The 27,388-nt window shown below is 38.2% G+C and overlaps 5 protein-coding genes across 5 annotated transcripts; all 5 read right to left on the bottom strand.

Moving 5' to 3' along the window:
* Nucleotides 1-9,760: 9,760 nt before the first annotated feature.
* LOC128470977 (olfactory receptor 11L1-like) lies at nucleotides 9,761-10,705 on the bottom strand. The gene has a single exon (XM_053452822.1). The coding sequence runs from the start codon at nucleotides 10,703-10,705 to the stop codon at nucleotides 9,761-9,763; it is 945 nt and encodes a 314-aa protein (XP_053308797.1).
* A 2,955-nt stretch (nucleotides 10,706-13,660) lies between these two features.
* LOC128470976 (olfactory receptor 11L1-like) lies at nucleotides 13,661-14,584 on the bottom strand. Its single transcript, XM_053452821.1, has one exon. The coding sequence runs from the start codon at nucleotides 14,582-14,584 to the stop codon at nucleotides 13,661-13,663; it is 924 nt and encodes a 307-aa protein (XP_053308796.1).
* Nucleotides 14,585-17,890: 3,306 nt separating this feature from the next.
* LOC128470975 (olfactory receptor 11L1-like) lies at nucleotides 17,891-18,814 on the bottom strand. The gene has a single exon (XM_053452820.1). The coding sequence runs from the start codon at nucleotides 18,812-18,814 to the stop codon at nucleotides 17,891-17,893; it is 924 nt and encodes a 307-aa protein (XP_053308795.1).
* Nucleotides 18,815-22,048: 3,234 nt separating this feature from the next.
* LOC128470973 (olfactory receptor 11L1-like) lies at nucleotides 22,049-22,972 on the bottom strand. The gene has a single exon (XM_053452819.1). It carries the CDS (start codon nucleotides 22,970-22,972, stop codon nucleotides 22,049-22,051), a length of 924 nt encoding a protein of 307 aa, XP_053308794.1.
* A 3,270-nt stretch (nucleotides 22,973-26,242) lies between these two features.
* Nucleotides 26,243-27,181, bottom strand: LOC128470972 (olfactory receptor 11L1-like). The gene has a single exon (XM_053452818.1). It carries the CDS (start codon nucleotides 27,179-27,181, stop codon nucleotides 26,243-26,245), a length of 939 nt encoding a protein of 312 aa, XP_053308793.1.
* Between the last annotated feature and the right edge of the window lie 207 nt (nucleotides 27,182-27,388).

Below are 27,388 nucleotides of genomic sequence, written 5' to 3'. Positions count from 1 at the left end.
CACCTACAAGACCATAATCTCCAAGAAGACCTCCTACTAGACCATTGTCACCAAGAAGTCCTCCTACTGGTCCATCACCTCCAATAAGTCCACCTACAAGACCATAATCTCCAAGAAGACCTCCTACTAGACCATTGTCACCAAGAAGTCCTCCTACTGGTCCATCAGCTCCAATAAGTCCACCTACAAGACCATAATCTCCAAGAAGACCTCCTACTAGACCATTGTCACCAAGAAGTCCTCCTACTGGTCCATCACCTCCAATAAGTCCACCTACAAGACCATAATCTCCAAGAAGACCTCCTACTAGACCATTGTCACCAAGAAGTCCTCCTACTGGTCCATCACCTCCAATAAGTCCACCTACAAGACCATAATCTCCAAGAAGACCTCCTACTAGACCATTGTCACCAAGAAGTCCTCCTACTGGTCCATCACCTCCAATAAGTCCACCTACAAGACCATAATCTCCAAGAAGACCTCCTACTAGACCATTGTCACCAAGAAGTCCTCCTACTGGTCCATCACCTCCAATAAGTCCACCTACAAGACCATAATCTCCAAGAAGACCTCCTACTAGACCATTGTCACCAAGAAGTCCTCCTACTGGTCCATCACCTCCAATAAGTCCACCTACAAGACCATAATCTCCAAGAAGACCTCCTACTAGACCATTGTCACCAAGAAGTCCTCCTACTGGTCCATCACCTCCAATAAGTCCACCTACTAGACCATTGTCACCAAGAAGTCCTCCTACTGGTCCATCACCTCCAATAAATCCACCTACAAGACCATAATCTCCAAGAAGACCTCCTACTAGACCATTGTCACCAAGAAGTCCTCCTACTGGTCCATCACCACCAAGAAGGCCACCAACTAGACCATCATCACCAAGAAGACCTCCTACTAGACCATTGTCACCAAGAAGACCTCCTACTAGACCATCATCACCAAGAAGGCCACCAACTAGACCATCATCACCAAGAAGACCACCTACCAGATCATTGTCACCAAGAAGGCCACCAACTAGACCATCATCACCAAGAAGACCTCCACCTAGGAGTCCTCCAGCTATACCACCATCCCCAAGAAACCCTCCTACTAGACCATCATCACCTAGGAGTCCTCCCAATAAACCTCCACCCACAACTTCTCCCATTAGACCATCTCCACCAAGATATCCTCCGAGTAAACTATCACCTCCAAGTCCTCCGATTATACTTCCACCCACAACTCCTCCCATTAGACCATCCCCACCAAGATATCCTCCCAGTAGACCATCACCACCAAGTCCTCCCACAAGACCATCAACCGCAAGAAACCCTCCCATTAGGCCATCGCCACCAAATCCTCCAACTAGACCATCACCCCCAAGAAACCCTCCCATTAGGCCATCGCCACCAAATCCTCCAACTAGGCCATCACTACCAAGAAGTCCTCCCATTAGACCATCACCACCTAATAATCCGCCTGTAAGATCTGCAGTAACATCACCACTAAGAGCACTTCCCACAAGATTCCCACCAACATTTTTCAGACTCCCAATCAGACCTCCACCAATACCTTCTATGCCCCCTTTTTTCACCTCTCCCCCTAATAACCCTCCGAACAGTCCCCCTTTCTTCCCACCGCTTTCACCTGATGATTCTTTCTGTTTCTTGTTTCCACCTAAGATACTGCCCAAGCCACCCTTTTTATCTTTTCCCTTCTGGCCTTTCCCATTTCCACCAATGTTTCCATCACTATTACTTGAAAATGCATATGCATGTGTGTCTCCATCACTTAGATCCCAACTGAAACCAGATTCACCACCTGTCATCATTTTGCCTCCTTCATACATAGCCCAGTTAGAAGCCCCTTTGCCGTTTCCATCTTCAAAGGAAACCCAGCTACTACTTGGGCCACCTTTCATGCTATTTGATTTTCCACTAACTTCCCAATTAGCAGACGAAGGCTGACCCTTGAAAACTGCACTTTCAAAGTTCCCTTTGCCCGCATCATTTACATTCCACTTATAGTTTTCCACTGGACCCGCTGTTTCAGAACTATGTGTTGTCCAGGTGAAGCTTGGCTGACTTTCAAAAACCATTGCTCCACTTTTCATGTTTTCAGGAAGGTCCCAGTTAGAACTACTTCCAGATTTTGTCCAGCTTGTTTTAGATGTATGGCCGCTTTTTCCTGATCCAAGGTTAGACACTAGACGGGATTTAAAGAAAAGTCAATTCTTAACCTACATAGCCTTTGAACAAAGATAATGTAGGCAACAGCTTTCATGGGGTAAAATACAATAAAGTAGTGATCTGTACTGCTTCGGTTGGTCCAATGAACTTTTGATTGGCAATCCAAAAATTCTTAAATGTTCCATATATATATATATATATATATATATATATATATATATATATATATATATATATATTTGTTCCTATTTTTGTTGCGTTTCCTTGCATGTGTCAGTCTTCTATGTTTTATTTGTTTGAATATCAATGAGTGTGCTGTTTTGTGTATAATATACATATGCAACTTACCTCCTTCCCAGGTCATTGTCTCTGCTGGGAAGACTTTTGGTGCGGGTCTGGATAGCACAAGATTCTTGGGCAGAATTGCCAAGCCGCATAAAAGCAGCATCTTCCATAGTATGGACATCATGCAGTCCTATAATTATTAATTTAATACATGGACAACTTATACTTACTGACAATTATTGAAAACAAAGAAATATAAATAGATATATCGAAGGCACGGTTAGCAGAACAATATGGAGCCATGGCATCAATGGTGCCAATAAATGGTTAGAATTTATTTTGGGGCCATCATATTTTAACATTTGCTATTGAATCAACATTCAGATAGGAATTTTCGGGGCTGACATAATAAAGGTGACCACGGAGCAAAAGTATATTGAGCAGATTATTAGGAAGTGGCAGAAATGGAAACATTAAAAAGAACATGATAGTTACAAAACACAAGGATGAGTAAATAATATCTACCCAGTCTACTCTTTGCCTAGACATATAGCAAAAATACATAATGCTTAAACGATCCATGTCTATGGCAGGTTATTAATATTATTAAAATGTTTTACAGCTGTCATGAAAACTATGGCAGCAAGTGGCATCACTGGGGTATCCAAGAGTAAGTCCCCTTTTTGACGTAGTTACTGTCCCATCTCAGATCTAAGATTTGTCCTAATGGTCTTTCCATATAAAACTATTATATATATATATGAGAAGTTTCGTCCATACGGGCAGCCTTTGGGGTCACTTCTATGAACCACGTAAAGCATAATTTTCTTATTAACCACTATTCTTTCACTCTCCTATTAAACATTTAGTGCATGGAAAGTTCTGCACTTACCTCGTTCAGTTCAGGCTTAGGTGTTTGAAGAAAGCCCGAGTCTTTCTGTCCACCTCCTCTCTCCTCTGAAACCGAAGCGATATTGGTCCTCCTTTTATACCCAACTTTGCCCCGGCAGTTAGGGAAGTCACGCTATAGATGACAGCAGGGATTATTCCTTGGATGCGGATAGTGTGTTAAGTTTTGTCCAAGGCAAATAGTTATACTTAAAGCCTGAAAAATAAGAAATGACATTAGGGATCCAAAAATCATTCCTTGCCAATTTAAGGACATACTCGTACATGCGTATGTATGTGTATATGTATGTATATGTTTATGTAGTATATATATATATATATATATATATATATATATATATAATGTTTAATTTATTATATGTATGTACATTTGTGTACTAATAATATCTAGTATTATATATATATATATATATATATATGTATATATATATATATATACACATATATATATATACACATATATATATATAAATACCTATGGACTCATGTTGAGGTATATGTTAATATGTGAATTATCAATATATTAGAAAACATTATTGCATAAAGCTGCAAACCACTTGGTTGCCAATGTCAATAAATAGAAAATGAATAACTCTGCTTTAGCCTCTTATCCATTAAAATAAACCAACATGGCTGACTTTGAGTGGTAAGCGGGACTGCGTGAGGGTCACACACCTGTCTTAGGTGAAGCAGTACTAGAAGGAGCTGGGCCAGCACTCATCTATAAGCGACCCTTATTGAGGGAGGTTGGGGGGTGCTATTCAGGTCAAAAACAGGTCCCACCACCACTGGTTGTAGTTGAACCCGTAGATGTTCTTGATAACAAAGTTTGCAAAGTTCTCATTGAAAGATTTACAGAGTTTAGAAGTAAAGCAGGGACCTAAAACACTTCATGGTTTTATTTATAACTTTTTAACATATTTGTGAAGTTCCTTTGGGTTCCTCCTTAATGTTCACAAGAAAATAGTGTGTTAAATGGTCCAGATTTCTGAAAAATTCTGTTACTTGGTAAATGTAACCTTAGCGTACACCTGTCCTCTCTCTCTCTCCGGGGATTGCGTTAACATGACTATGTTTGCGGTGCATGATGCTCATAACCCACAATGATTACTGTAGCCAAAATATTAAGCACCTTGAAGAGGGATTAGTTGTAAACCTGGTGTAAATATCAACACATCAGATTATACACTCTATTAATCCGTGGCATCTTTCAGAACCGTGTTAGGTGTAATTGACATGATCTTTCCTTAGCAAATGTCATGTGTCTTCAACGTATGTACACACTTAGACCTCTCTATTGATGTTTTCTTCAAGTGAGCATGAAGATAGTTGAGAGACAGCTAATTCCTTCGCTTGAAGGAAACCCCTTTTTTGCTCAACATGCTTTGGAAGAGATGGAGCGATTCTCTCAAAACTGAGTTCTGACTTTTTTTTGTTATTTCTACACCGGGTGAAATGAGTGACCTCATAGACATCCTGGTCAAAGGTGGCCACGCCGGATATTTTTTTTTCCAGGACGCACTTAAATTTCACACAATCTTAACCAACGCATGTAAAGTGCTGCCCCCTAGAGTATGTGAAAGGTATGAGCGTACAGACGGGAGTCGGTTTATACATCCTACACCCTGCAGGGGGCAGCACTTTACATGCCAAAAGTGGCAAATGTGGCCATCCTCTGCCGCCGAACAATTAAATGTGTGGTCTAAGTGCCACTTCAGCCTTTTGTTTGCATGGAAACATAAATTTGATATATTGTTGCTGACTGCTGAAAGCATGTAGGATTGTAGAATTTAATCAAATTTACATTTTTTTTAATTCAAAATTGATATTATTTTTGGCAGCTGAAGAGGCTCACTAATGCTCAAGCTTTAGCATAGGAGGTCTCTAAAACGCATCACTGAAAGGGTTAACGCCGGACTGTTCCCGGAATTCTTCAGTACAGGCCCCATCAGAGCTTCCGTTGACACATTTTTTAAGTATATGGATTATCCAAGCGAAATTGGAACCGTTTGACCTTTGAATGTTAGGGTAGATTTTTCTTATTGCCATCAGTGGCCCTGCTAGGATTGTTTGTAAAAGCGAGTGCCTTTTATTTGCTTTGTACAATGACAACAGTATATGTCAAAAGAATACATGTTACCTAAAGTGCTTACAGAAAGGGTAAGTCTTACAAAAGCCCTGCGATGAAATGCATTACACATAAACAACCGAGATCTTAGACTTCTAATATAGTTATATACATTTACCGTTCAAAAGTTTGGGGTCACTCTTGGAAAACAAGGACTTTTCTAGCTGTAACATAATTACAAAAGGGTCATTTCTGCGCTGGATTTCCAATCGATTTCATATTAGTTTAATGGATAAAATGTGTTTTTCTTTAAAAAAAAAAAAAACAAGGGAAAGTGACCCCAAGTAATTACAAGTAACACACAAGGTGGACCAAAACTGTCAGTAGCCCAAAGAGCTAATCCCCCCCCCGCTTTGCTTCCAATAACCCAGACATGGATTTAATCTTACACCAGATTTATTTAAATATAACTGTAATGACCAGGGCCGAGGAGGGGGTAACCTAATTTGAAGGCTAGAGAGACAGACGCTCAGTAGGGTGACATAATGTATGCCCAGTGTGCGAGCAGCCATGAAGAGTGGCTCCAAGTAAGCCAATTGTATGTGTTATAGTGTATGCGTGTTTTAGTGTGAGTGTGTGTAACAGTGAATATGTGCTTTGCAGTGTGTGTTAAAGTGAGCATGTGTTAGTTATGGTGGGGAGGTGCAGGGTAGCTAATAGGCTTTACAAAGGGGACTAGCCCAATCTGGAGGCTAGAGAAGATCAGTAGGGTCACTTATGTGTGCCCATTGTGCGGGTAACCATGAAGAGAGGCTCCAGGCAAGTTAAGTGTATGTGTTAGAGTTAGTGTGTTAGTGTGTTTCAGTGTGTGTGTTACAGTGAATATTTGTGTTACAGAGTGTAAGTATGTGTTAAAGTGAGCGTGTGTTAGTTATGGTGAGGAAGTGCAGGGCAGCCACTACACTTGCTCCCTAAGCCAGAAGGTTTCGGCCCTCCCCTAGGGATAACCCTAACTGCGTTATGGGCTATATGATGGTTAACATCAAAATTGGAACACATATGCAAAATGTCTCCATTCCGTGTAAACATAGTGTTTGTTACATCGGAATCCCTTGTCAGTTCAGCTGGAAAAAATAATTGTAAACAGTACTGATTAGAATCCCGGAAGATAAACCTCACGGACCATGTCCCATACCAATAAATTATTGTTTCTCTAACCGCTGCAGGGATTTCCCCTGGAGACGAAGTCTTACGCTTTCTAATTAAACAAACTAGTAATGCTTGTTAATGACTTCATTATGGTGGTTATATTATTATCCATATGATATGAAATTCGTTGTCATACCATTAAGAAGTCTACCAAAGATAACTGATTGAAGTGAAAGTCATATTTGTTTTATAACAATGATTTACAGTTACCAAATTATTTATATATTTTAGTTTCACAATTAGATTAGCCGTACCCCATGATCAGATTCATGCTGTACCCCTAACTACAGAAAGCTCATCTTCTGAGGGAACCAACCCTCCTGTAAGAAGAGCTTAGTTAACTTTGTCTAACGTGTACTTCAGTCAGTAGGGCTCCTTTAACGCGTCCATCATCTTGGACAGTTAAGTTGGAACCATATCTCTCCTGTAAAGTCTCATTTAAGTGAATAGGAAGGAAAATAATTTGAATAAAAGGTAGGCTAGATATGAACATATATTTAACTAGGGCAGTAAGGACAAACCGGAAGAAGCCGAAAGAAGTTGAATGCTCATAACATAGGATACGGAAAGGAGAAAGGGTCTGGTTTGCTTAGACTGGGCACTGAAGGATTCCTGGGGAGACTCCTTGCCTGCCCTGTCCTCTCTTATATCTCAGTCACCCTGTGCTCATTGGGGGGCAGACCCTGTCTGGTCTGCCCTAATCTGACTCCCATGAACTAGGGTCCTGATGATGGATCAAGTTGTTTTTTGGATCATAACATCTCCAGACCCTGAGCTCTCCATTGGTACCCCAGGATTGACGACACTCTCTCTGGATCACGCTGAAATAGTGACTTTTTGTTGGGTGGGCATTGCTGGCCATAGAACTGTATGGAAGCACCGGGCTGTCTGGTAGTTGATGGGATTATACTCCTGATTATGTTTGTGTCTGTATCTGGATATTTTTCAGGACAGTACAAGAGCGGAATAGGCTAAGCTACGGCTAGCCAGCTCTGGTTCAGCGGCATCCCTTTCTCTCTATAACGCTGTAAGGTGCTGAAGGTGCTAATAGCTGGTGTCTCGGCAGAAGGAATCGCAGCTTGGCAGGTGTACCCGGTCACACTTATGTTAAGTTTTGGTGATAAAGCATTTATTATACATACATGAAAAAAGTCAAGCACAGCATCAGGCCCCAGGCCAAACTGGTGCACTGCATAAAAAAACTTCTCAAGCATCCATGCAGATGCCGAAAGGGGACAAAATAATAAGAATTAGGAAGTTTGGACTGGCTTGGTTCCACCTTGCACCCTTATATTTTTTTGACAAGCCGGGACAATCATCAAATTCCCAAATACCTATGTTTATGACTCCCGATGGCATACATTGCCGGGAAGCTTACCCTACCATCTAGGCGGCCTAGGCAGCTGCCTAGGGTGGTCTCAGGTTTTGTGCACCCTTCTGCATCTTAGACTCTCTCGCTTGACAGCTGACCCCCTGTTGGTTGTGACACTTCATTCAAATGCATGTCTTAGGAGTCCGTGGAGTGGATTTTTTGTATAGTTGTGTGTTTGGTTTTTCCTTTGGTCTACACCTGTCCCTCTGTGCTTTTCCCAGATAATTTGGGCTCCATCTCTCTACCCCTGCCATTTACTTCTTTTGCCCTAAGCTGGGAGTGCCTTGCTTCCCTGTCTGCCTCTCGGACTGCACATCTGTTTTGCCTTTAGCTGGGACTCCCTTGTTCCCCTAGATCCTCCTGATGCTTCTGATGGTGGACATGGAGGTGCAGGGCCTGCTGATTCCTGTTTGTTTCTGCCCAGATCCTTCTTAATGTGGGTTATTGTTGTGGAGAAGTGGAGCCACTGCTAAGGTGGTGGATACCTGCATAACTCATCAGCGTCAGACAGCCACATGCCACAAATGGGTTGTACCTGGGGACAATGGCCTTGCCTTATTAGCTGTGTCCGTTGGCTCTGGACTTCTATGTCAGAGCCAGGTGTTATCTGGTGTGGTTTGGGCCCTTGTGCATATTGGTGACCCTGACCTTTTGCAACCCTGGGTTGCTCCATGTGCTTGGTTGCCTTCCTGTTTAGTATGTCTACCAGTCCGTGTCCTGAACTTGGGCTTCCTGTTGGTTATGTCTGGAGGCCGTTCCTTTGTGGGGATTATGCCAGGCTCCATGTCTGTCTTACAAATAACAGCTGCCCCATGTGGGATATGAGAGGTGTTAAGCTAGGTGGAGAGTGCCACCACCATATTCTCCCCTTGGCTATCAAGCAAGATCATGCAGATAATGGGTTGGTGGGCCTAGGCCAAAATAAATTCCATGTGATCTCCATACATTTCCATGTATTTGCAATAGATAAAATATCATTTAAACCATATGATCCACAGAATCTACCACTAATGTCCATACCTGGGAACTTTTTAAATGAGCTGACCTGAGATTTGAGAAACATTAACCCTTTAATAGGCTACCGTGAAAATTCTATGTAGTAAGTCGCCAAATGTATTAATTGAATAGGTCAAATACGAGTCCTTATGGAAACCTTAATTTAAAGATGCACTTAATTGAGTCACCTGTATTCAAGTGGGGATATCAGCCATGGCATACTGGTAGCAAAAGCATTCATTGATCTGAGTCTTCTATATGATCACAGCAGTGTAGAATAAGATGGAGTCTATGACCCCCAGAATCTGCCTCATTAGATTGGGGCAAAAACACTGAGAATTTGTTTTTGAATGCTAGTGATTGTATTAAGTAATTAAAATAAAATGTTAAAAACGTGATTACTATGCTGTTCTTAATTATTTGGGATAATCTAGAATGTGACAGAGCCTTCTTAACCTTGCCACCATTCCCAGATAGAGCAAAGCCTTATTCTCTTACTCTTACTATTGTGTTTATGCACATTAAACCAAATTATAGAACCAAAACCTAAAATATGTATTTCTATTAACAGAATAAAAATAACATATGCGTTACTAATGAGTTCCATAATATAACCAAACTATTTTAGTCTATAACTAGTTTTTTACATCTATATATATTTTTTATCATTTTGTCTAAGAAACAGTACAAAAGAAATAGAAAGAAACACACATAGCGAATAATAGATGGATAAAAAAATATTTATTTTCTATGATCTTGATGGTGTCTTTTTCCGGCACCAATTTTTCTTAGGGCGACCCTGATATCCTGATTTCTTAGACTGTATATTATTGGGTTGAATAAGGGGGTGAAAACAGAATGTATCAGAGAAATAATTTTGTTCACAAGTAATGAATGACCTATAGATGGTATCATATACTTAATTATTAATGTCCCATAGAATGTCCCCACAACAATGAGGTGGGAGCTGCAGGTCGAAAAGGCCTTCTGTCTTGTGGATGGAATCTTCAGTATTGTCATGAAGATATATATGTAGGTCAGAATGATAAATCCGCACGGACAAATAAATATAGGAGTAGAAAACACGAAGACGGCTAGTTCTGCCGAAGAGGTGTCTGAGCATGAAAGTTTTTGGAGAGGGGAAAGGTCACAATAGAAGTGATCGATGGCGTTGCTATCACAGAACTGAAACATGGATACGAGTACGATGCCTATTAGATTAAGCAGAAAACCCAACAGCCAAGGCAAGACGGACAGACAGATTTGACATCTTTGGTCCATGATTGAACAATAACGCAAGGGGTTACATATAGCAAGATATCGGTCGTAGGACATCACTGAAAGCAGGAGACATTCTGTAACAGTGGTGCCACTAACAAAATACAATTGGGTCATACAGTCAAGAAAAGTTATTAATTTCGCACCAAGCAAGATTGAGCCAAGCATGTTGGGAACCGTATTCATTGTGAGTAGGAGATCACAAATGGAAAGGTGGCTGAGGAAGAAGTACATGGGTGAATGAAGGTGGTTGCTACACCAAATCAATACTATGATCAAGATATTTCCGATTACTGTTAGGAGGAAAATAATTAAGAACATAACAAAGAAGACAACTTTGAAGCTGTGAAGGTTTCCGAATCCCAGAAGAATGAACTCGGTGATGACCGAATGGTTCCGTGAAGACATCGTCTGAGAAATGCTGCTCGCATGGTATGTATGATGACCCCCTCCTTAAATTCTGGAAAAGTTATATGTATAAGTACGAGGGAACATGCTGAAAAACATCAGGATAAAGGATAGGAATTGATTTGGATAATGTTTATTCATACTAAGTCATTACATACACAAGCACACAGTAGGACTTACTCACCGTGCCGTATTGCGGCCCTATATGAATACCATGCAACCCTTGGAGAGTCATGATGAACCCCAGTCTGTCAAACTGTCCCAAAATAAAAATTATTGTGAATTATTCTAAAATATACATGTCGTGAATTATTCAGAGGTAAAAGGCATGATTTGGTGAAAGGCATGATTTTTATTTACATTTTGATTTTTAGAATAAATAATTCTAGGTATTCATTTCTAGCTTACAAACTTTTTAAATTAATTATAAAATGAGTATGTTTTATAATAAAAATCATAAAATACAAAAGATGGATCCATAGCTGACTTCCGTATTCTGGTTAATTCGGTACTTACCAAAAAATCCTATCCGTGACCTCCAGACTTTAAAGGTTGTTGGGAAAAAAACCCACTGGTTATTTTTCTTTCTTTGCTTAATAATAAATTGTCCCAAATACGGCTCTGTAGCGTTTAAGGTAAAGGTTTGAATAACGAGAGCGGGTCCCAGCTTTGCATTTTATATTTTTTACACAATTCATAGGAGAATGCCCTGTGCGGCCCCTGGCTGTCATACTAATTGCCATCCTATCATTGTAGTAAAACAAATTTGCTTGCCCTGTAGACTCCGTTTTAAAGTATTTTTCCGTAACAATTTTACTTGGTTAACCTGTGGAATGAACAATGATCATTACACAGAAAATTAGAGTGTACCGTGGGGTCTTTATGTCAAATAGAATGAGTGGATGACCCCCTTAATTAAAAAAGAAAATTAGAGTGTACCACGGGTACGAATAGAATGCTGAAACGAATGAGTGGACCGTTCTCTTACGTCACTTATCCTATGACAAGGTTTAAGGGGGTACTTAAAACAAAAAGAAATGTTGAAGGCCCCTCTACCCTGTACTCTTTACCTTGATGAACGTGTGGTTGATTAAGTCTTCCACCTCAATTGGCAACATTTATAATTCTTTTTATTCATTTTACTTTCACATTTTTGTTATTTATTTACGAAACATCTTTTTGATTGTTTATAAAAAATGCTATGTTGTACTGTGCTCTGAAAACTATTTTTGTTTTAAGTTTTGTGTTGTCTACCTTTGCTAATCAATTATGCGTATCTAGGGATATGAAATCAGCCTCATTCTTTTCCCCGGGGCAAGGGAGTGGGGTTTAGCCGTGCCTGATCCCTAGCTGAGACTAGCCACGAATCTCGCATGGCTAACCACGCTACTCGCAACCTAGCCATGTCCTCGTGTGTGGTGGTCCTGTCCTTCAATGAAGCCATACCCTCAGAACAGGAAGGTCTCTGGGCAGCCTGCCCTTGGATGTTCCCAGATATGACTATTACCCCAAATCCTGCGAGCAAATCGTACCCAGCCTACGACTTCTCTGCTCCTTGGGTACCCCACTCCAATGGCCTTGGTTTAGCAATAGAGACAGATATCGGATGTCTGTAATAATCCGTGCTAGGTCAAAAAATATTTGTTTCTGTAAGCCGAAATGTTATGCTATGTACTACTTGTTAAGTCATGGTTACCCATACATATATTTTATTTAATGACATTAAACACCCATTTTTCTTTGTATGCAAAAGGGTGTATTGAGCACTCTGGCACTTAAAGGGCTACATATTTAATCAAATGGATATTTTGGTGTGTTCAGCAGTGAATTCTTGGGTGTTGCTACTCTAGACCTGACCTGAGTGGAGAGGACATTTGTGTCCTCTGATTGTGGAGAGAACCAGGATAAATCTGGCCCTAATAGGTTATTCAAAAAAAAAATAAAAAAAAAAAAACACTTTTCTCATAATCTTCCCTCTGATCACCCTGTAATGATCGCACTGTGATCAGCAAGCAGGTTTCCATATCCTTGCATTGCTCATCGCATCGGCGTGACCAGCCAGCAGGGGGAGCAATTGAAGATCCACACAAGGTCTAGACAGATCCTGCTGAGTCTCTCCTATCGTCCGGTGACCTTGCGGTGGATGTCAGCAATGACCCCTACCGAAAGGGAATGCCCAGGCATTGCTTACGTAAAGAGCCAAACCCCGTTACATAGTATTCTTCTGCTGACAGGGGGAGTCCAGGCTGTCAATAGACTGCATCAGCAGGGAGGTGAAAAAGCCATGACATAGAAGTACATCCTAAAGATAATCTTGCCACACATCTATAGGATAATGAAGGGGGTAAATATCCCCAAAATTAAAAAAAAATATATACATAAAATGTACTCAAAAAATAATAATAATTAAAAAGTAAGAAAAACTAAATAACTAAAAAGTATTAACAAAGTATCAGCTAAGCCGTTAACATATTTTTTTTTAATTTTTTAATATTGATTACTAATTATATTGATTTTATTCCAATAGCATAGAGTCTACAAGTCTAATAATGGGAAAAATGGATTATAGTAAAAATACAGCAGAAAAACATAATACAGTCAATGTAAAAAATGTGACACAAATGTTACAAAAATGTTTTATTGTTGTCAAAAATATTTACTGAAATTATTTTTCTTCTCCCTCTCAATGCAGATAACTCATACTTTTACATAGAAGCCGACTTTTTATCAGGCAACCCTTAAGGCACATTAAGTCCAGTGACCGCATGATGGCCAATGGACGGACATGACCGACCCCACATTACCTCTTTATAGCGTGTGGCTGGGCATATCCACCGCTGGTCGCATGCTGCAGCACCCAGTCAGGGCTTGATTCATATGATCCTAGATCACCAGTTTATTTAAGGCACCTCGTAGCAATAAAGATGTGAACCCAATTTAAGTGATGAAAAGCTTCTATCCTACAAAATTCTTCTTCAGGGCAACCTTGATATCCTGATTTCTTAAGCTGTATATTATAGGGTTAAGTAAGGGGGTAAACACAGTATGAAGTAGAGAAATAATCTTATTCACAAGCAAAGAATGACCAGTAGAAGGTATCATGTATTTAGTTATTAATGTCCCATAGAAAGTGCCCACGACAAGTAGATGGGAACTGCAGGTGGAGAAGGTTTTCTGTCTACCAGTGGTGGAAGGGATCCTGAGTATCGTAATAAAGATAAACACATAAGTCAGGATGATAAAACCACACGGACAAATAAATATAGGAGTAGAAAACACAAAGATTACAAATTCTACAAGAAAAGTGTCAGAGCATGAAAGTTTTTGGAGAGGAGAAACGTCACAATATAAATGATCGATGATGTTGCCGTCGCAGAACTGAAAGTTAGATATAGGTATGAAACCTATTAGGTTGAGCATAAAGCCTAACAGCCATGGAATGGTAGAAAGATGAACTCGGCATTTATACTCCATGATTGAAGTGTAGCGCAAGGGGTTGCATATAGCGAGATATCGATCATAGGACATCACTGAAAGCAGAAAACATTCTGTGATAGTTGTGCCACTGAAGATATAAAATTGAGTTAAACATCCAAGTAAAGTCATTATTTTTCTACCCAGTAAGATGGCACCAAGCATGTTGGGAACAGTAGTTGTTGAGAGTAAAATGTCAGAGAAGGAAAGATGACTGAGGAAGAAGTACATGGGGGACTGAAGGTGATTACTGCACAAAACCAATAGAATTATAAGAACATTTCCAGCTATTGTAAGAAGGAAGATACTTAGAAAAAATATGAAAAGAACAATGTTGGCTCCGTCAAGGTTTCCGAATCCCAGAAGAATGATCTCTGTGACCCTTGACTGGTTTCTTGGTGACATTGGAAAATCAATTTTCAAAATCTAAAAAATATGAATATTGAATTTACAGCATCACCAATAACTATCATAAAAAGGACATGCTTGATCATATAATTTTCTGTCTGTAAAAATATAATTGTTGGAGGAGGTATTAATATTACCTTTAAGACACTTAAGACATCTTTTTTTTTTTTTTTTGCAGAATTAGGCTCACTATTAAAATATCTATCTATCTATCTATCTATCTATCTATCTATCTATCTATTGGGAAAGACATAGTTGTGTGAATTAGGAATGTGGATATTATTTTATTTTTTAAAATTAGAAAATGTAAAAAGGCAAATTTTTATTTAAACCTGGTGGTAGTGGATATGATTTCTCAAATGTTTGTACTTTTGTACAAATGTAAGCACTATGTGGTCTTCAAACAATAAAATACATTCATTTTCATGAAGCCTGCTGCTTCTGATTGCAATTGGCAACTGAAAAAGAATATAAATATAATGTACAAAAATAAATAAATAACAAGCCCAAATCCACAGAAATTTACATGCCAAAGAATACACATTTATATTTGATGTTTAACACTTACCCCCAAAAAATATTATTATAAAGCTCTTGAGTGCCGCAGTGGTATTTAGAAATATATTTAAATTCAGAATTTGTTTCGTTTCTCATGGTTGTTGTTAGCGCTGAATGTCGGCATGGAAAAGGCATTAATGCCACCAAGTTATTCTGCAGTCACATTTTATACCATCGGCACAGCTCAGAAAGGGTTTTTGAATGCCTAGGGATTTCAGTACACACTCCTTTACTATTGCAGAGTTTAATTATAGAAGTTACAATTCTACTACACTGATGAGGACAAAGTTAACTTTGTAAGTACAACTAAACTATTCCAAAAGTTTGTTTATCCATGAAAAACCCTTTGGAGGGGCACAAACCTGCTCATGCAGTGCTTCTCCCACTCTCTTTGTCCCAGGACTTTATGATGGGGAGTGTGTTACAATAAGTATTTTTTTTTAATAATAAAAACTTAACTTGTACTGTCAGGGGGTGTAACTTGTAACCACAGGGTCCCGGTGCAAAAATTGCCACCAACTCCACCAAGCAGCATGTCCTTCAGTGCCACCTTTGCCTTAAAGCATCCTGTGAATGTCACCTTTGGCCCCATACAGCTTGTGAGTGCCACATTTGCCCCCAAGCAGTTTATCAGACCCATCCTAATCCCCAGTGGCTTAACTACAGAGGTTGTAGTGGTCGCAACTGCGACAGGGCCCATGCCTGTGACAGGGGGCCCGGGGCGACCGCTGCGACCATTTGTTCCTGTCACAGTGTTTCAGCAGCCGAACAGAAAGCTGCAGGAGAGGTGAGAAGTAAGTGGGGACGGGGACGCAGGGGTATGTTTGTATAAATGTATGCATGTAAGCATGGATGTCTATGTATAAGTGTGTGTGAGCATGGATGTGTAATTGTGTGTGTATGTGCATGGATGTGTAAGTGTGTTTGTGTGTGTGTGTGTGTGAGCATGAATGTGTAAGTGGGGTGAGGTGGAGTGTGTGTTGGAATGAATGTGTATGTGTGTGTTGAGTATGAGTAAGTGTGTAATTTGTGCCTAAGTCTATTTACATATGTGTGCCAGAGTGTATGTTGAAAGAAGGCACAGATAAGTTGTTTGGGGGCAATGATTGCACAGACAAGCTGTTTGAGGGCAATTAAGCCGCAGAACAGCTGTTTGGGGGCAAAGATGGCACAGATAAGCTGTTTGGGAGGACTGACAAGCTGAAGCAAAGGAGGCACCAACAAACTATTTTGGGGTTAGGATGTCACTATGGGACATGATCCTAGGTGAAGTTGGGGAGGCCTGGGGAAATTTCTGCATCAGGGCTATGTGGTTTCTAGTTATGCCACTGCTAACCCCCAAAACAGCATATCTGTGCCATCTTTGCCCCCAAGCAGCTGATCTATGCAATTGTTCCCCTCAACCAGCTTGTTTATGCCATCACTGACCCCAAACAGTTTGTGCATTTTTTGCCCCTTGGCCCCCCTCCAACATACACTCTACATACATATCTAAACACACTTGCACAAATTTACACATGATAACATACAGTATATACTTACTCATATTTACTAAAGCACACACACTCATTTTAACACACAAACACTTCCTCTGACGCCACTTATGCTAACACATACTCCATCTCGCACCACTTACACAAATACATAGACATCCATGCTCACATGCACTTATACATAGACACTCATGCTCACATACATTTATGCATAGACATGCATGCTCATATATACTTACACATAGACATCCATTCATGCTCACACACATACAAACACACATACCCTCTCACATTCATTGTTTCTATTGTGGCTCAGCATGAAAAGTCTGTTCCTGAGTCAACTAAGGATTTGGTTATCATCTATTTTTTGGTGGTGAAGCAGTGATTTAAGGGGAATCTGATACTGAAATTCAGCGTTGGGTTAATGCGTGTTTTTATGTGTGATGGCATTATATTTTTGTATATTGTGTATTTTATTTTTGAAATATTTTTTTCGTTTTACAGGGTCTTGCAAACAAAATTAAAAATTAACTATTATGGCAATGCTTAGAACTGAAATGTACTACCAGTTTTCAGTCCAATAATAATTTAGTGATAATGTTACTATAATGGATTAATTCAAATGTTTGCTTGGAAACAGACAAATATATATCTCTCATTATGTCTTAGGAAACATAAATAGCTAAATATTCAAAAATATACTGTCTTTAAAAAATAACACAAATACATTACAAACTGTCTTAAGGTCGACAAACTTAAATGAAAAAATGACATTAAAAGAAACAACGATCATGATTATGTAAAAATGTTATTTACTTTATGGTTCATCATATCTTTTCTATGAAAAATACTGTTCCTTATGTAACATACAGAATATAAATACGCCAAAATAATGATTAACAATAATTTTATAGAAGAAGTAAAAAAATGGCATAGATATAAAAATATAAACACAGTATCAGGATATATATATATATATATATTTATAATATCGATCGGACTTGAATGTATGAAAACGTGACCTAACCCCTGAAAGACTGAATGAAAATTCTAATTTTCAAGGTTCTAAATTCATTTTATTTTTTGTCAAAAATAATAATTTTTCTGCTCCCTCCCAATGCAGATAATCTCATATTTTTGATGAATTCACATAGAAATGTGATTCATATGATCCTACATCCCATTTTTTTTCTAGAGCACCTTATAGCAATAAAGATGTCAACCCAATTTAGGTGATGAAAAGCTTGATTTTCTAGCCTACAAAAGTCTTCTTCAGGGCAACCTTGATATCCTGATTTCTTAAGCTGTATATTATAGGGTTAAGTAAGGGGGTAAACACAGTATGAAGTAGAGAAATAATCTTATTCACAAGCAAAGAATGACCTGTAGAAGGTATCATGTATTTAGTTATTAATGTCCCGTAGAAAGTGCCCACGACAAGTAGATGAGAACTGCAGGTGGAGAAGGTTTTCTGTCTACCAGTCGTGGACGGGATCCTGAGTATTGTAATAAAGATAAACACATAAGTCACGATGATAAAACCACACGGACAAATAAATATAGGAGTAGAAAACACAAAGATTACAAATTCTGCAAGAAAAGTGTCAGAGCATGAAAGTTTTTGGAGAGGAGAAAAGTCACAATAGAAATGATCGATGATGTTGCCGTCGCAGAACTGAAAGTTAGATATAGGTATGACAGATATTAGGTTGAGCATAAAGCCTAACAGCCATGGAATGGTAGAAAGGTAAACTTGGCTGTTGGAGTCCATGATTGAAGTGTAGCGCAAGGGGTTGCATATAGCGAGATATCGATCATAGGACATCACTGAAAGCAGAAAACATTCTGTAATAGTTGCCCCACTGAAGATATAAAATTGGATTAAACATCCAAGTAAAGTCATTATTTTTCTACCCAGTAAGATGGCGCCAAGCATGTTGGGAACAGTATTTGTTGAGAGTAAAATGTCAGAGAAGGAAAGATGACTGAGGAAGAAGTACATGGGGGACTGAAGGTGATTACTGCACAGAACCAATAGAATTATAAGAACATTTCCAGCTATTGTAAGAAGGAAGATACTTAGAAAAAATATGAAAAGAACAATGTTGGCTCCGTCAAGGTTTCCGAATCCCAGAAGAATGAACTCTGTGACCCTTGACTGGTTTCTTGGTGACATTGGTGAGCGAAGGCTATTCACATGGCATGGGAAAAATAAATCTAAGAAATATATGCAAAATTATGAGTTAATTTTAAAAAGTAACCAATGGCTATGATAAAAATGTTTTTTGTGTGTAAAATTATGACAGTGGGAGGAAGTATTAATACTACCTATATATTATATATAATATATAGAGGTTTGATTGGGGATTGTGTGAATTAATGTGAATTAATGTGAATGAATGTTTAATAAAACTTGTAGTAGAATTTAAGTTTTTTTTAAATGGTACATGTTTGAAAATGTGAAAAAGGAAACGTTTATTCACACCTGGAGGTTGATATTTCTCCAATTTCTGTAACTCTGAGCATTCATTTTTAATACATTCATTTTCATATTTTCTAGAATTGTGCTGGCTGCTTTTAATTGCAATTGGCAACTGAAAAAGAATATAAATATGCAGCCTAAATTCACAGAAATTTAGGTCACATAAACACATTTTAGAATCATACACTTTGTGTAATGGTTTGGCATTTATTTTGATATGTGTTATATGAATTGTCTGATGAAGTTCTTCCCTTCTATAAATCAGACACAGTCATCCATAACATTGTTTAGCCCGACACCATAAGGGAATAAAAAGTTGATGGCTTATGATCTTTTAAAGTGATTCACAGCTTTCTGCAACTCCATATTTTTTACAAAAAGTACACATTTGTATTTGATGCTTTACACTTACCAAAAAAATGCAATATTATAAAGCTCGTGAGTGCCGCAGTAGTATTGAGAAATCCAGAATTTGTTGCTTTTCTTAGGATTGATGCCGAATGTCGGCATGGAAAAGGCATTAATGCCACCAAGTTTGTCTGCAGTCACATTTTATACTATTGGCACACCTCAGAAAGGGTTTTTCAAAGCCCTGGGTATTTCAATACACATCCCATGACCATTGCAGTTTATAATTACAATAATAATGATCATTTTACACTAATAAGGACAAAGTTAACTTTACCATAATCTATGTGGAAATAACCCTTTGGAGGGGCAAGAACCTGCTTATCCTGTGCTTTCCCCTACTCTCTTTGTCCCTGGACTTTGTGATGCGGAGGGCATTACAATAGGCATAATTATTATTTATTTTTTTAAATGAAAACGTAACTTGCACTGTCAGGCCCCCAACTTCACCAAGCAACATGTCCCACAGTGCCACCTTTGCCCCCAAGCAGCTTATCAATACCATCCTAACCAACCAACCGGCCTGCCTGTGCCATCTTTGCCCCAAATTCTTGGCCTCCAAACAGCATTCTGCGCTATCATTGCCCCTAAGCAGTTGGCCTGTGCCATTATTGTCGTCAAACAGCTTATCTGTGCCATCACTGCTCCCAGACAGTTTGTATGGGCCTTCTTTGCCCCTTGCCCCTAAAAATAACACATATTTACAGATAACACACACTTAATCTTACTCACTGAAACACACATACACACTCATTCTAACACACACACTCCCTCTGATGCCACTCATGTTAACATATACTGTATCTCACACCACTAACACAGATACACTTATACATAAACATCCATGCCCACATAAACGTACACATTCATGTTCGCTCATATTGAGTACATATGTTGAGTACATAGACACTCATGCTCACATACACTTATACATAGCTTTCCATGCTCACATACTCTTAGACATAGACAATTAGACATCCATGCCCACATCCATTCATACATACACACTCATGCTGACATACATACATGCCCTCTCCCATTCATTGTTTCCATTATGGCCCAGCACAGCCACCATGGTCTGCCTTAAAAGACACTGCATGGACTGCCTGTTGCTGATTCGACTAAGAATTTAACTTGATTATTATCCATTTTTTATTTTTGGTTTGGGGGGAGCAGCAGTGTTTTTAAATAAGGGGAATCTGATTTTGAAATTCAGCTTTGGATCAACCACTGATTTTTTATGATAATGATATATTGATGGGGCTGTATATGTGATCGCATTATATTTTTGTATATTGTGTCCTTTATTCTTTAAATATTTTTTAAATTATTTATTTCCTTCTTTTTACAAACATGGTTCCAAGCAAAATAATAGTTAAAACGTTAGATAACTACTATGACATTGCTTTAGAAATGAAATGTACTACCAGGATTCAGTAAAATATTAATTGAGTGATAATGTTACTAAAATCTTGTTGTTTGCGCGCCTCCTTGTCACTCGTTGTCCGTAGGCCTTTTCTCTTTCCTCCCATTTCTTCCCTCTTGTCCTCCGTGTAGGTTAGCATGGATCTTGAGGTGGAGAAGATGCTGGAGGGTGTTGGTCGGCAGCTCTGCATCGTGAAACAGAGTGGCTGAGGAAGTAGCTAGGCCCAATGTTCAGCCAGGCCAAAGTTCCGAAGAGGCCTACCAGAAGGATCCGTCCTTGACACTTGACCCCCAGGATTGCCTCAGGGCCCGAAGAGGGTGAAGAAATGCCACCTGCATGTGCAGAAGCAATGGAGTGTAGTCAGGGAAAGTGAATAAACTTATGGTAAGTTTTGTAGCCCTGGAGGGGTTTGGCCCAGTTTTGTTTCATGGTGGTGCTGTTCATATTTCGGAGCTTAGGTCTACTTTATTTTATTTGGGGGTGGCTGAAGATGTTAAAAAGGCCCTGTTTCTTCTTGGTGGGGAAGCCCACCCAGCTTAAGTTGTCAAGGGTTAATGCAGCTGAGAGAGCATTTGTCATGTGGTACCTGGACGACTTAGTAAGCTTGGGGGTTTCATTTTGTTAATTGTTAATTGTTCATAGAATAAGTTAAAAAAAATGGAATAAATAAAACATATAAACAAAGTATCAGGATATAGATATTTATCTATACATACATATATATATATATATATATATGATATTTAAATCAAAAACATTTCGCATTAAACTTATTTTTGAGCTGCCTCTCAACACAGATACTGGGAAAAAGTAGGATAAAATGAAAAATACACCAGAAAAATACTATAGTCAGTGTATGAAAACATGACTTAACCACCCCAAAGACTAATCACGAAATAAAAAACATATTTTTCAAGGTTCCAAAATCATTTTATTTTTGTCAAAAATAATTATTTTTCTGCTCCTTCCCAATGCAGATAATCTCTTATTTTTGGTGACTTTACATAGAAATGTGAATCATATGATCCTACATCCCATTTTGCACTAAAGACGTGAAGCTAATTTAGGTGATGAAAAGCTTGATCATCGTGTTTCTAGCCTACAAATGTCTTCTTCAGGGCAGCCTTGATATCCTGATTTCTTAAGCTGTATATTATAGGGTTAAGTAAGGGGGTAAACACAGTATGAAGTAGAGAAATAATCTTATTCACAAGCAAAGAATGACCCATAGAAGGTATCATGTATTTAGTTATCAATGTCCCATAGAAAGTGCCCACGACAAGTAGATGAGAACTGCAGGTGGAGAAGGTTTTCTGTCTCCCAGTTGTCGACGGGATCCTGAGTATCGTAAGAAAGATATAGACATAAGTCACGATGATGAAACCACACGGACAAATAAATATAGGGGTGGAAAAAACAAAGACTATAAATTCTGTAAGAAAAGTGTTAGAGCATGAAAGTTTTTGGAGAGGAGAAAGGTCACAATAGAAATGATCGATGATGTTGCCGTCACAGAACTGAAAGTTATAAATAAGTATGACGGCTGTTAGGTTGATCAGGAAACCTACCATCCAAGGCCAAGTGGAAAGGTAAACTCTGCATTTATAGCTCATGATTGAAGTGTAGCGCAAGGGGTTGCATATAGCGAGATATCGATCATAGGACATCACTGAAAGCAGAAAACATTCTGTAACAGTTGTGCCACTGATGATATAAAATTGAGTTAAACATCCAAGTAAAGTTATTATTTTTCCACCCAGTAAGATGGCGCCAAGCATGTTGGGAACAGTATTTGTTGAGAGTAAAATGTCAGCAAAAGAAAGATGACTGAGGAAGAAGTACATGGGGGACTGAAGGTGATTACTGCACAGAACCAATAGAATTATAAGAACATTTCCAGTTACTGTAAGAAGGAAGATACTTAGAAACAAAACGAAAAGAACAATGTTGGCTCCGTAAAGGTTTCCGATTCCCAGAAGAATGAACTCTGTGACCCTTGACTGGTTTCTTGGTGACATTGGTGAGCGAAGGCTATTCACATGGCATGGGAAAAAATAAATATTTATAAGAAATATACAAAAATATTAATTACAGAATGAACAGAAAAACTAAAACACAATTATAATTAAAAAAATAAATATTTGATAAGATAATTTTCTGTGTGTTTTAAAAATGCAGCTGTTGTAAATGAGGAGGTGGCATTTATAGAACCTTCAAAGTTTTTTTTCATCAAATCAATAACTTTATAATAACATAATATCAGTAGATTCAGTTTTAGGTTCAGTATTCAATATATTATAGAGAAAGAGTTGCATAAATTAATAGTACATGTGGATATTACACAAAAATATATAAAAGTTAAAATAAAGGTAGAATTCTAAATTGTATTTTCTTAAAAAAAAAAAAAGAGAATAAAGAGAGACTTAAGCAGCAGAACTTTTATTATTTCACCACTATTACAAATATGCCGATTTAAAATTCATGGCAGTAATTCCTACCAGAAGACAAAAATGTTAACTGCAGTAACAGAACAATAATCTTCTGTTGTTACTGAGAGAACAGAGTCCACAATGCTATCTGCTTCCTTGAGGATTTTTACATCCCAAGTGCATTATTTTACATTTGTCATAAAAACATAAATAGCCAATGACACTGAGCTAGGCCCTCGCCTGCAGGCCAAACCATATTTAGTATTGACACAATGTTATACCTGATCACCCTTTTCAGAAAAAAGGAAAAGAAACAAATTATAATAGCTGTCCCACAGCACTTCTTAGGAACCTTTAGGATATCAACAACCCATTGAACCCCAAAACAACCACTTCCCAAAAAATGAATAAAAGGAAGCATTTTCTTTGTTTCGGCCCTCGTGTATAGATGAACCAAAAAGCTTGAAATTTCCAACTTATTTGTAGATCATCTCCAGCTTGGATCTCTTCCACAAACGCGGCCACCGTCTCACCACCCTAGCATTCACCATTTGAGAAAGGGCCATGACCCTTGCACTGTCCATACCCAGGAGTTTGCACCATCTCCAATTTCCCATACCCCCAATAAAACACAAGACACACGCAGGATTGGATTTATAAAAGGCCGAGACATTTATTTATTAAATGTCACAACATAACTTTATTTAAACATTTCGTACAACAAATTATTCAAAACAGACTTGAATAAACCATCGTATAACCCATCTCAGAGAAGATAGTGGCTACCCCTTCCTAGCCCTTCCGCAGGATGCCATAGGTCACTGACTGACAGTGGGCCGGGTAGGGCAGCTCTATCCAAAGCTTCCGCTTATCCTTTCTCAGGGAAGGCATTAACTCTAACCTCTAACCAAACCATTCAACTTGCCACCCCCAGTAGACTTCAAACTCTTCCAGGGAACTTCTCCGCCATCACCAAAATTGCTGCAAAGGAAAACAGAAAGAGAGGAAAACAACTTAAAGGGGAAAAGGGGAACTGCTCCTGTGGTATTAAAATAACTGCCCCTTGCTACACAGCATAGGGCTTTATAGCCTAGTACCCCCCCCTTGATCACGTAACCAATGCTTCCTTCCTCTGTTGACCTTCCTTGAATTAACCCTTTGTTGCCTTCTACTGACAAGGTGCAGTGTCCCCCTTTCCCCAATGACTTCAGGGTTTTCTGGAGAAGGAAAAAAAAGCCACATCCCTCGGAGAGATTAAGAGCCCCTACCTCTTCAACAGCACTAGCCCAACACTCTGTCCCACACACACCATGGTGTCTACACTTTGAGGAACCCTTTCTGAGTATCTTCCAGCTGAGCTGCCCCCATTTCATAAATGAAATCAATCTTTTTTGCAAAAAATTCTAAGTCTGGGGCCCTCACCTTCCAACCTTTAGTGATACATCTGGCATACTTAAGTATAGCGTGTGCCCAACAGTATAGAGTCCTCCAAACATGGATGAACGTACTTTGGGTTGTACGCCCATGGAAATAGGCATCCAAGGGAAATTTATAGATCTTGGCTAATCAAACTGGAGTGAGATACCACCTAATCAATACTCATGCATAGTGGATAAGTTTTATTGGTCTGCTCCAGAATCACCTGCCAATGTTAAGTTTCTCTTCTTCCTAGCAAATATCTTCTAAGGGAGTATTTGAAGCTTTTTATATGTCTACAAAAATGGAGGCAAATGGATTTAATGAAAGCATTTTCATTGTCACCCCTATTCTCCACTTTTCTAAAACAGAGATGACCTGTTGCTGTGTAGACTGAGAATTTAATTTTATTATTATCATTATTTGTATTTTGATATAAACATAATTTGTTATTGGGCAGGAGGTTTATATGTGATTGCATTATATTTATTTATAATGTATACTTTATTTTCTAAATAGTGCTTTATTTTTTCATGTTATTTTTATTTTCCAGAGTTTTCCAGAATAGTTTCTAGAATAATGACATTTTAAAAACAAAATAACTACTATGCATTGTTTTAAAATTGAAATCTACTGCCAATTTTCAATTCAATAAAAATGGTAATGCCGCTATAAAATATTTCATATTTATTCTTGCAAACAAATGATTCAGCAGAATAAGAAATAAACTTTGTTCTTAAATCCAATCAAAACAGCAGGGTAAAAAGCAAAAGAAAATCCACGATGCCTTAATATTCAAAATATACTTTTCTATAAAAATTCATGATTCATTTTCAAAAAAATTCCCATAAAAACATTAGACATTGTGCTATAGGCAACTATAAACAAAATGTCAAAGTTACATTTAAAGAAAAATCATGGGAATTCATTAATTTTTTTACTGGATTTGTGGTTCCCTCATTCTATTTTGTAAAAAAAAAAGATCAGATTCTTATGTATATAACATAGGTCAAATAAGTCAAAATATTTAAACACAAATAAGACTACATACACACGTTACTTAAAAACAATGGAAATAAGAAAATATATTTTATTATTAAGAATTATAAAGAACTATTAATCAACATCACAATTAGTTTACACATCTGTTATTCTTTTTTTCATTATTAGTAAAAATATTTATTGGCCCAAGTGGGCATGTTGGAAGTTTAAGGATGAAATGAAAAACATATAGTCAATGTGTGAAAACATGACTTAAATAATCCCCCAATGACTATACACTGAAGGCAAAATCTACTTTTTCAGCTCTGAGAAACATTTTCATGAAAATATATTTCAATTCAAATGAAATCTTCTGAATGCGGATACTTTTGATTCGTTTTTATAGTATCGCAGCGGTCACTCATTGCAATAGAGAGATGAACATAATATGTGATGAAAAGCTTAGGCGTTCCAATTCAACCCTACAGAAATCTTCTTCAGGGCAACTTTGATATCCTGATTTCTTAAACTATATATTATAGGGTTAAGTAAGGGGGTAAACACAGTATGAAGTAGAGAAATAATCTTATTCACAAGCAAAGAATGACCTGTAGAAGGTATCATGTATTTAGTTATTAATGTCCCATAGAAAGTCCCTACGACCAGTAGGTGGGAACTGCAGGTGGAGAAGGTTTTCTGTCTACCAGTCGTGGAAGGGATCCTGAGTATCGTAACAAAGATATAGACATAAGTCACGATGATGAAACCACACGGACAAATAAATATAGGGATGGAAAACACAAAGATTATAAATTCTGCAAGAAAAGTCTCAGAGCATGAAAGTTTTTGGAGAGGAGGAAAGTCACAATAGAAATGATCGATGATGTTGCCGTCGCAGAACTGAAAGTTAGATATAGGTATGAAACCTATTAGGTGGAGCATAAAACCTAACAGCCATGTAAAGATAGAAAGGTAAACTTGGCTGTTGGAGTCCATGATTGAAGTGTAGCGCAAGGGGTTGCATATAGCGAGATATCGATCATAGGACATCACTGAAAGCAGAAAACATTCTGTGATAGTTGTGCCACCGAAGATATAAAATTGGGTTAAACATCCAAGTAAAGTCATTATTTTTCTACCCAGTAAGATGGCACCAAGCATGTTGGGAACAGTATTTGTTGAGAGTAAAATGTCAGAGAAGGAAAGATGACTGAGGAAGAAGTACATGGGGGACTGAAGGTGATTACTGCACAAAACCAATAGAATTATAAGAACATTTCCAGTTACCGTAAGAAGGAAGATACTTAGAAAAAATATGAAAAGAACAATGTTGGCTCCGTCAAGGTTTCCGAATCCCAGAAGAATGAACTCTGTGACCCTGGACTGGTTTCTTGGTGACATTGGTGAGCGAAGGCTATTCACATGGCATGGGAAAAATCAATCTAAGAAATATATGCAAACTTATGAGTTAATTTTAAAAAGTAACCAATGACAGTGGGAGGAAGTATTAATACTACCTATATATAATATATAATATATAGAGGTTTGAATGGGTATTGTGTGAATTAATGTGAATGAATGAATGTTTAATTAAACTTGTAGTAGAAT

Source organism: Spea bombifrons, chromosome 13 (assembly GCF_027358695.1).
Source record: "Spea bombifrons isolate aSpeBom1 chromosome 13, aSpeBom1.2.pri, whole genome shotgun sequence".
NCBI classification, from domain to species: Eukaryota; Metazoa; Chordata; class Amphibia; order Anura; family Pelobatidae; genus Spea; species Spea bombifrons.
Note: the sequence above shows the minus strand (reverse complement) of the source record. Positions and strands in the feature narration are given on the sequence as shown.

Coding starts and splice junctions, on each gene's coding strand:
- LOC128470977 (XM_053452822.1), bottom strand. CDS start 10,705: ATGTCTTCACGGAACCATTCGGTCATCACCGAGTTCATTCTTCTGGGA.
- LOC128470976 (XM_053452821.1), bottom strand. CDS start 14,584: ATGTCACCAAGAAACCAGTCAAGGGTCACAGAGATCATTCTTCTGGGA.
- LOC128470975 (XM_053452820.1), bottom strand. CDS start 18,814: ATGTCACCAAGAAACCAGTCAAGGGTCACAGAGTTCATTCTTCTGGGA.
- LOC128470973 (XM_053452819.1), bottom strand. CDS start 22,972: ATGTCACCAAGAAACCAGTCAAGGGTCACAGAGTTCATTCTTCTGGGA.
- LOC128470972 (XM_053452818.1), bottom strand. CDS start 27,181: ATGTCACCAAGAAACCAGTCCAGGGTCACAGAGTTCATTCTTCTGGGA.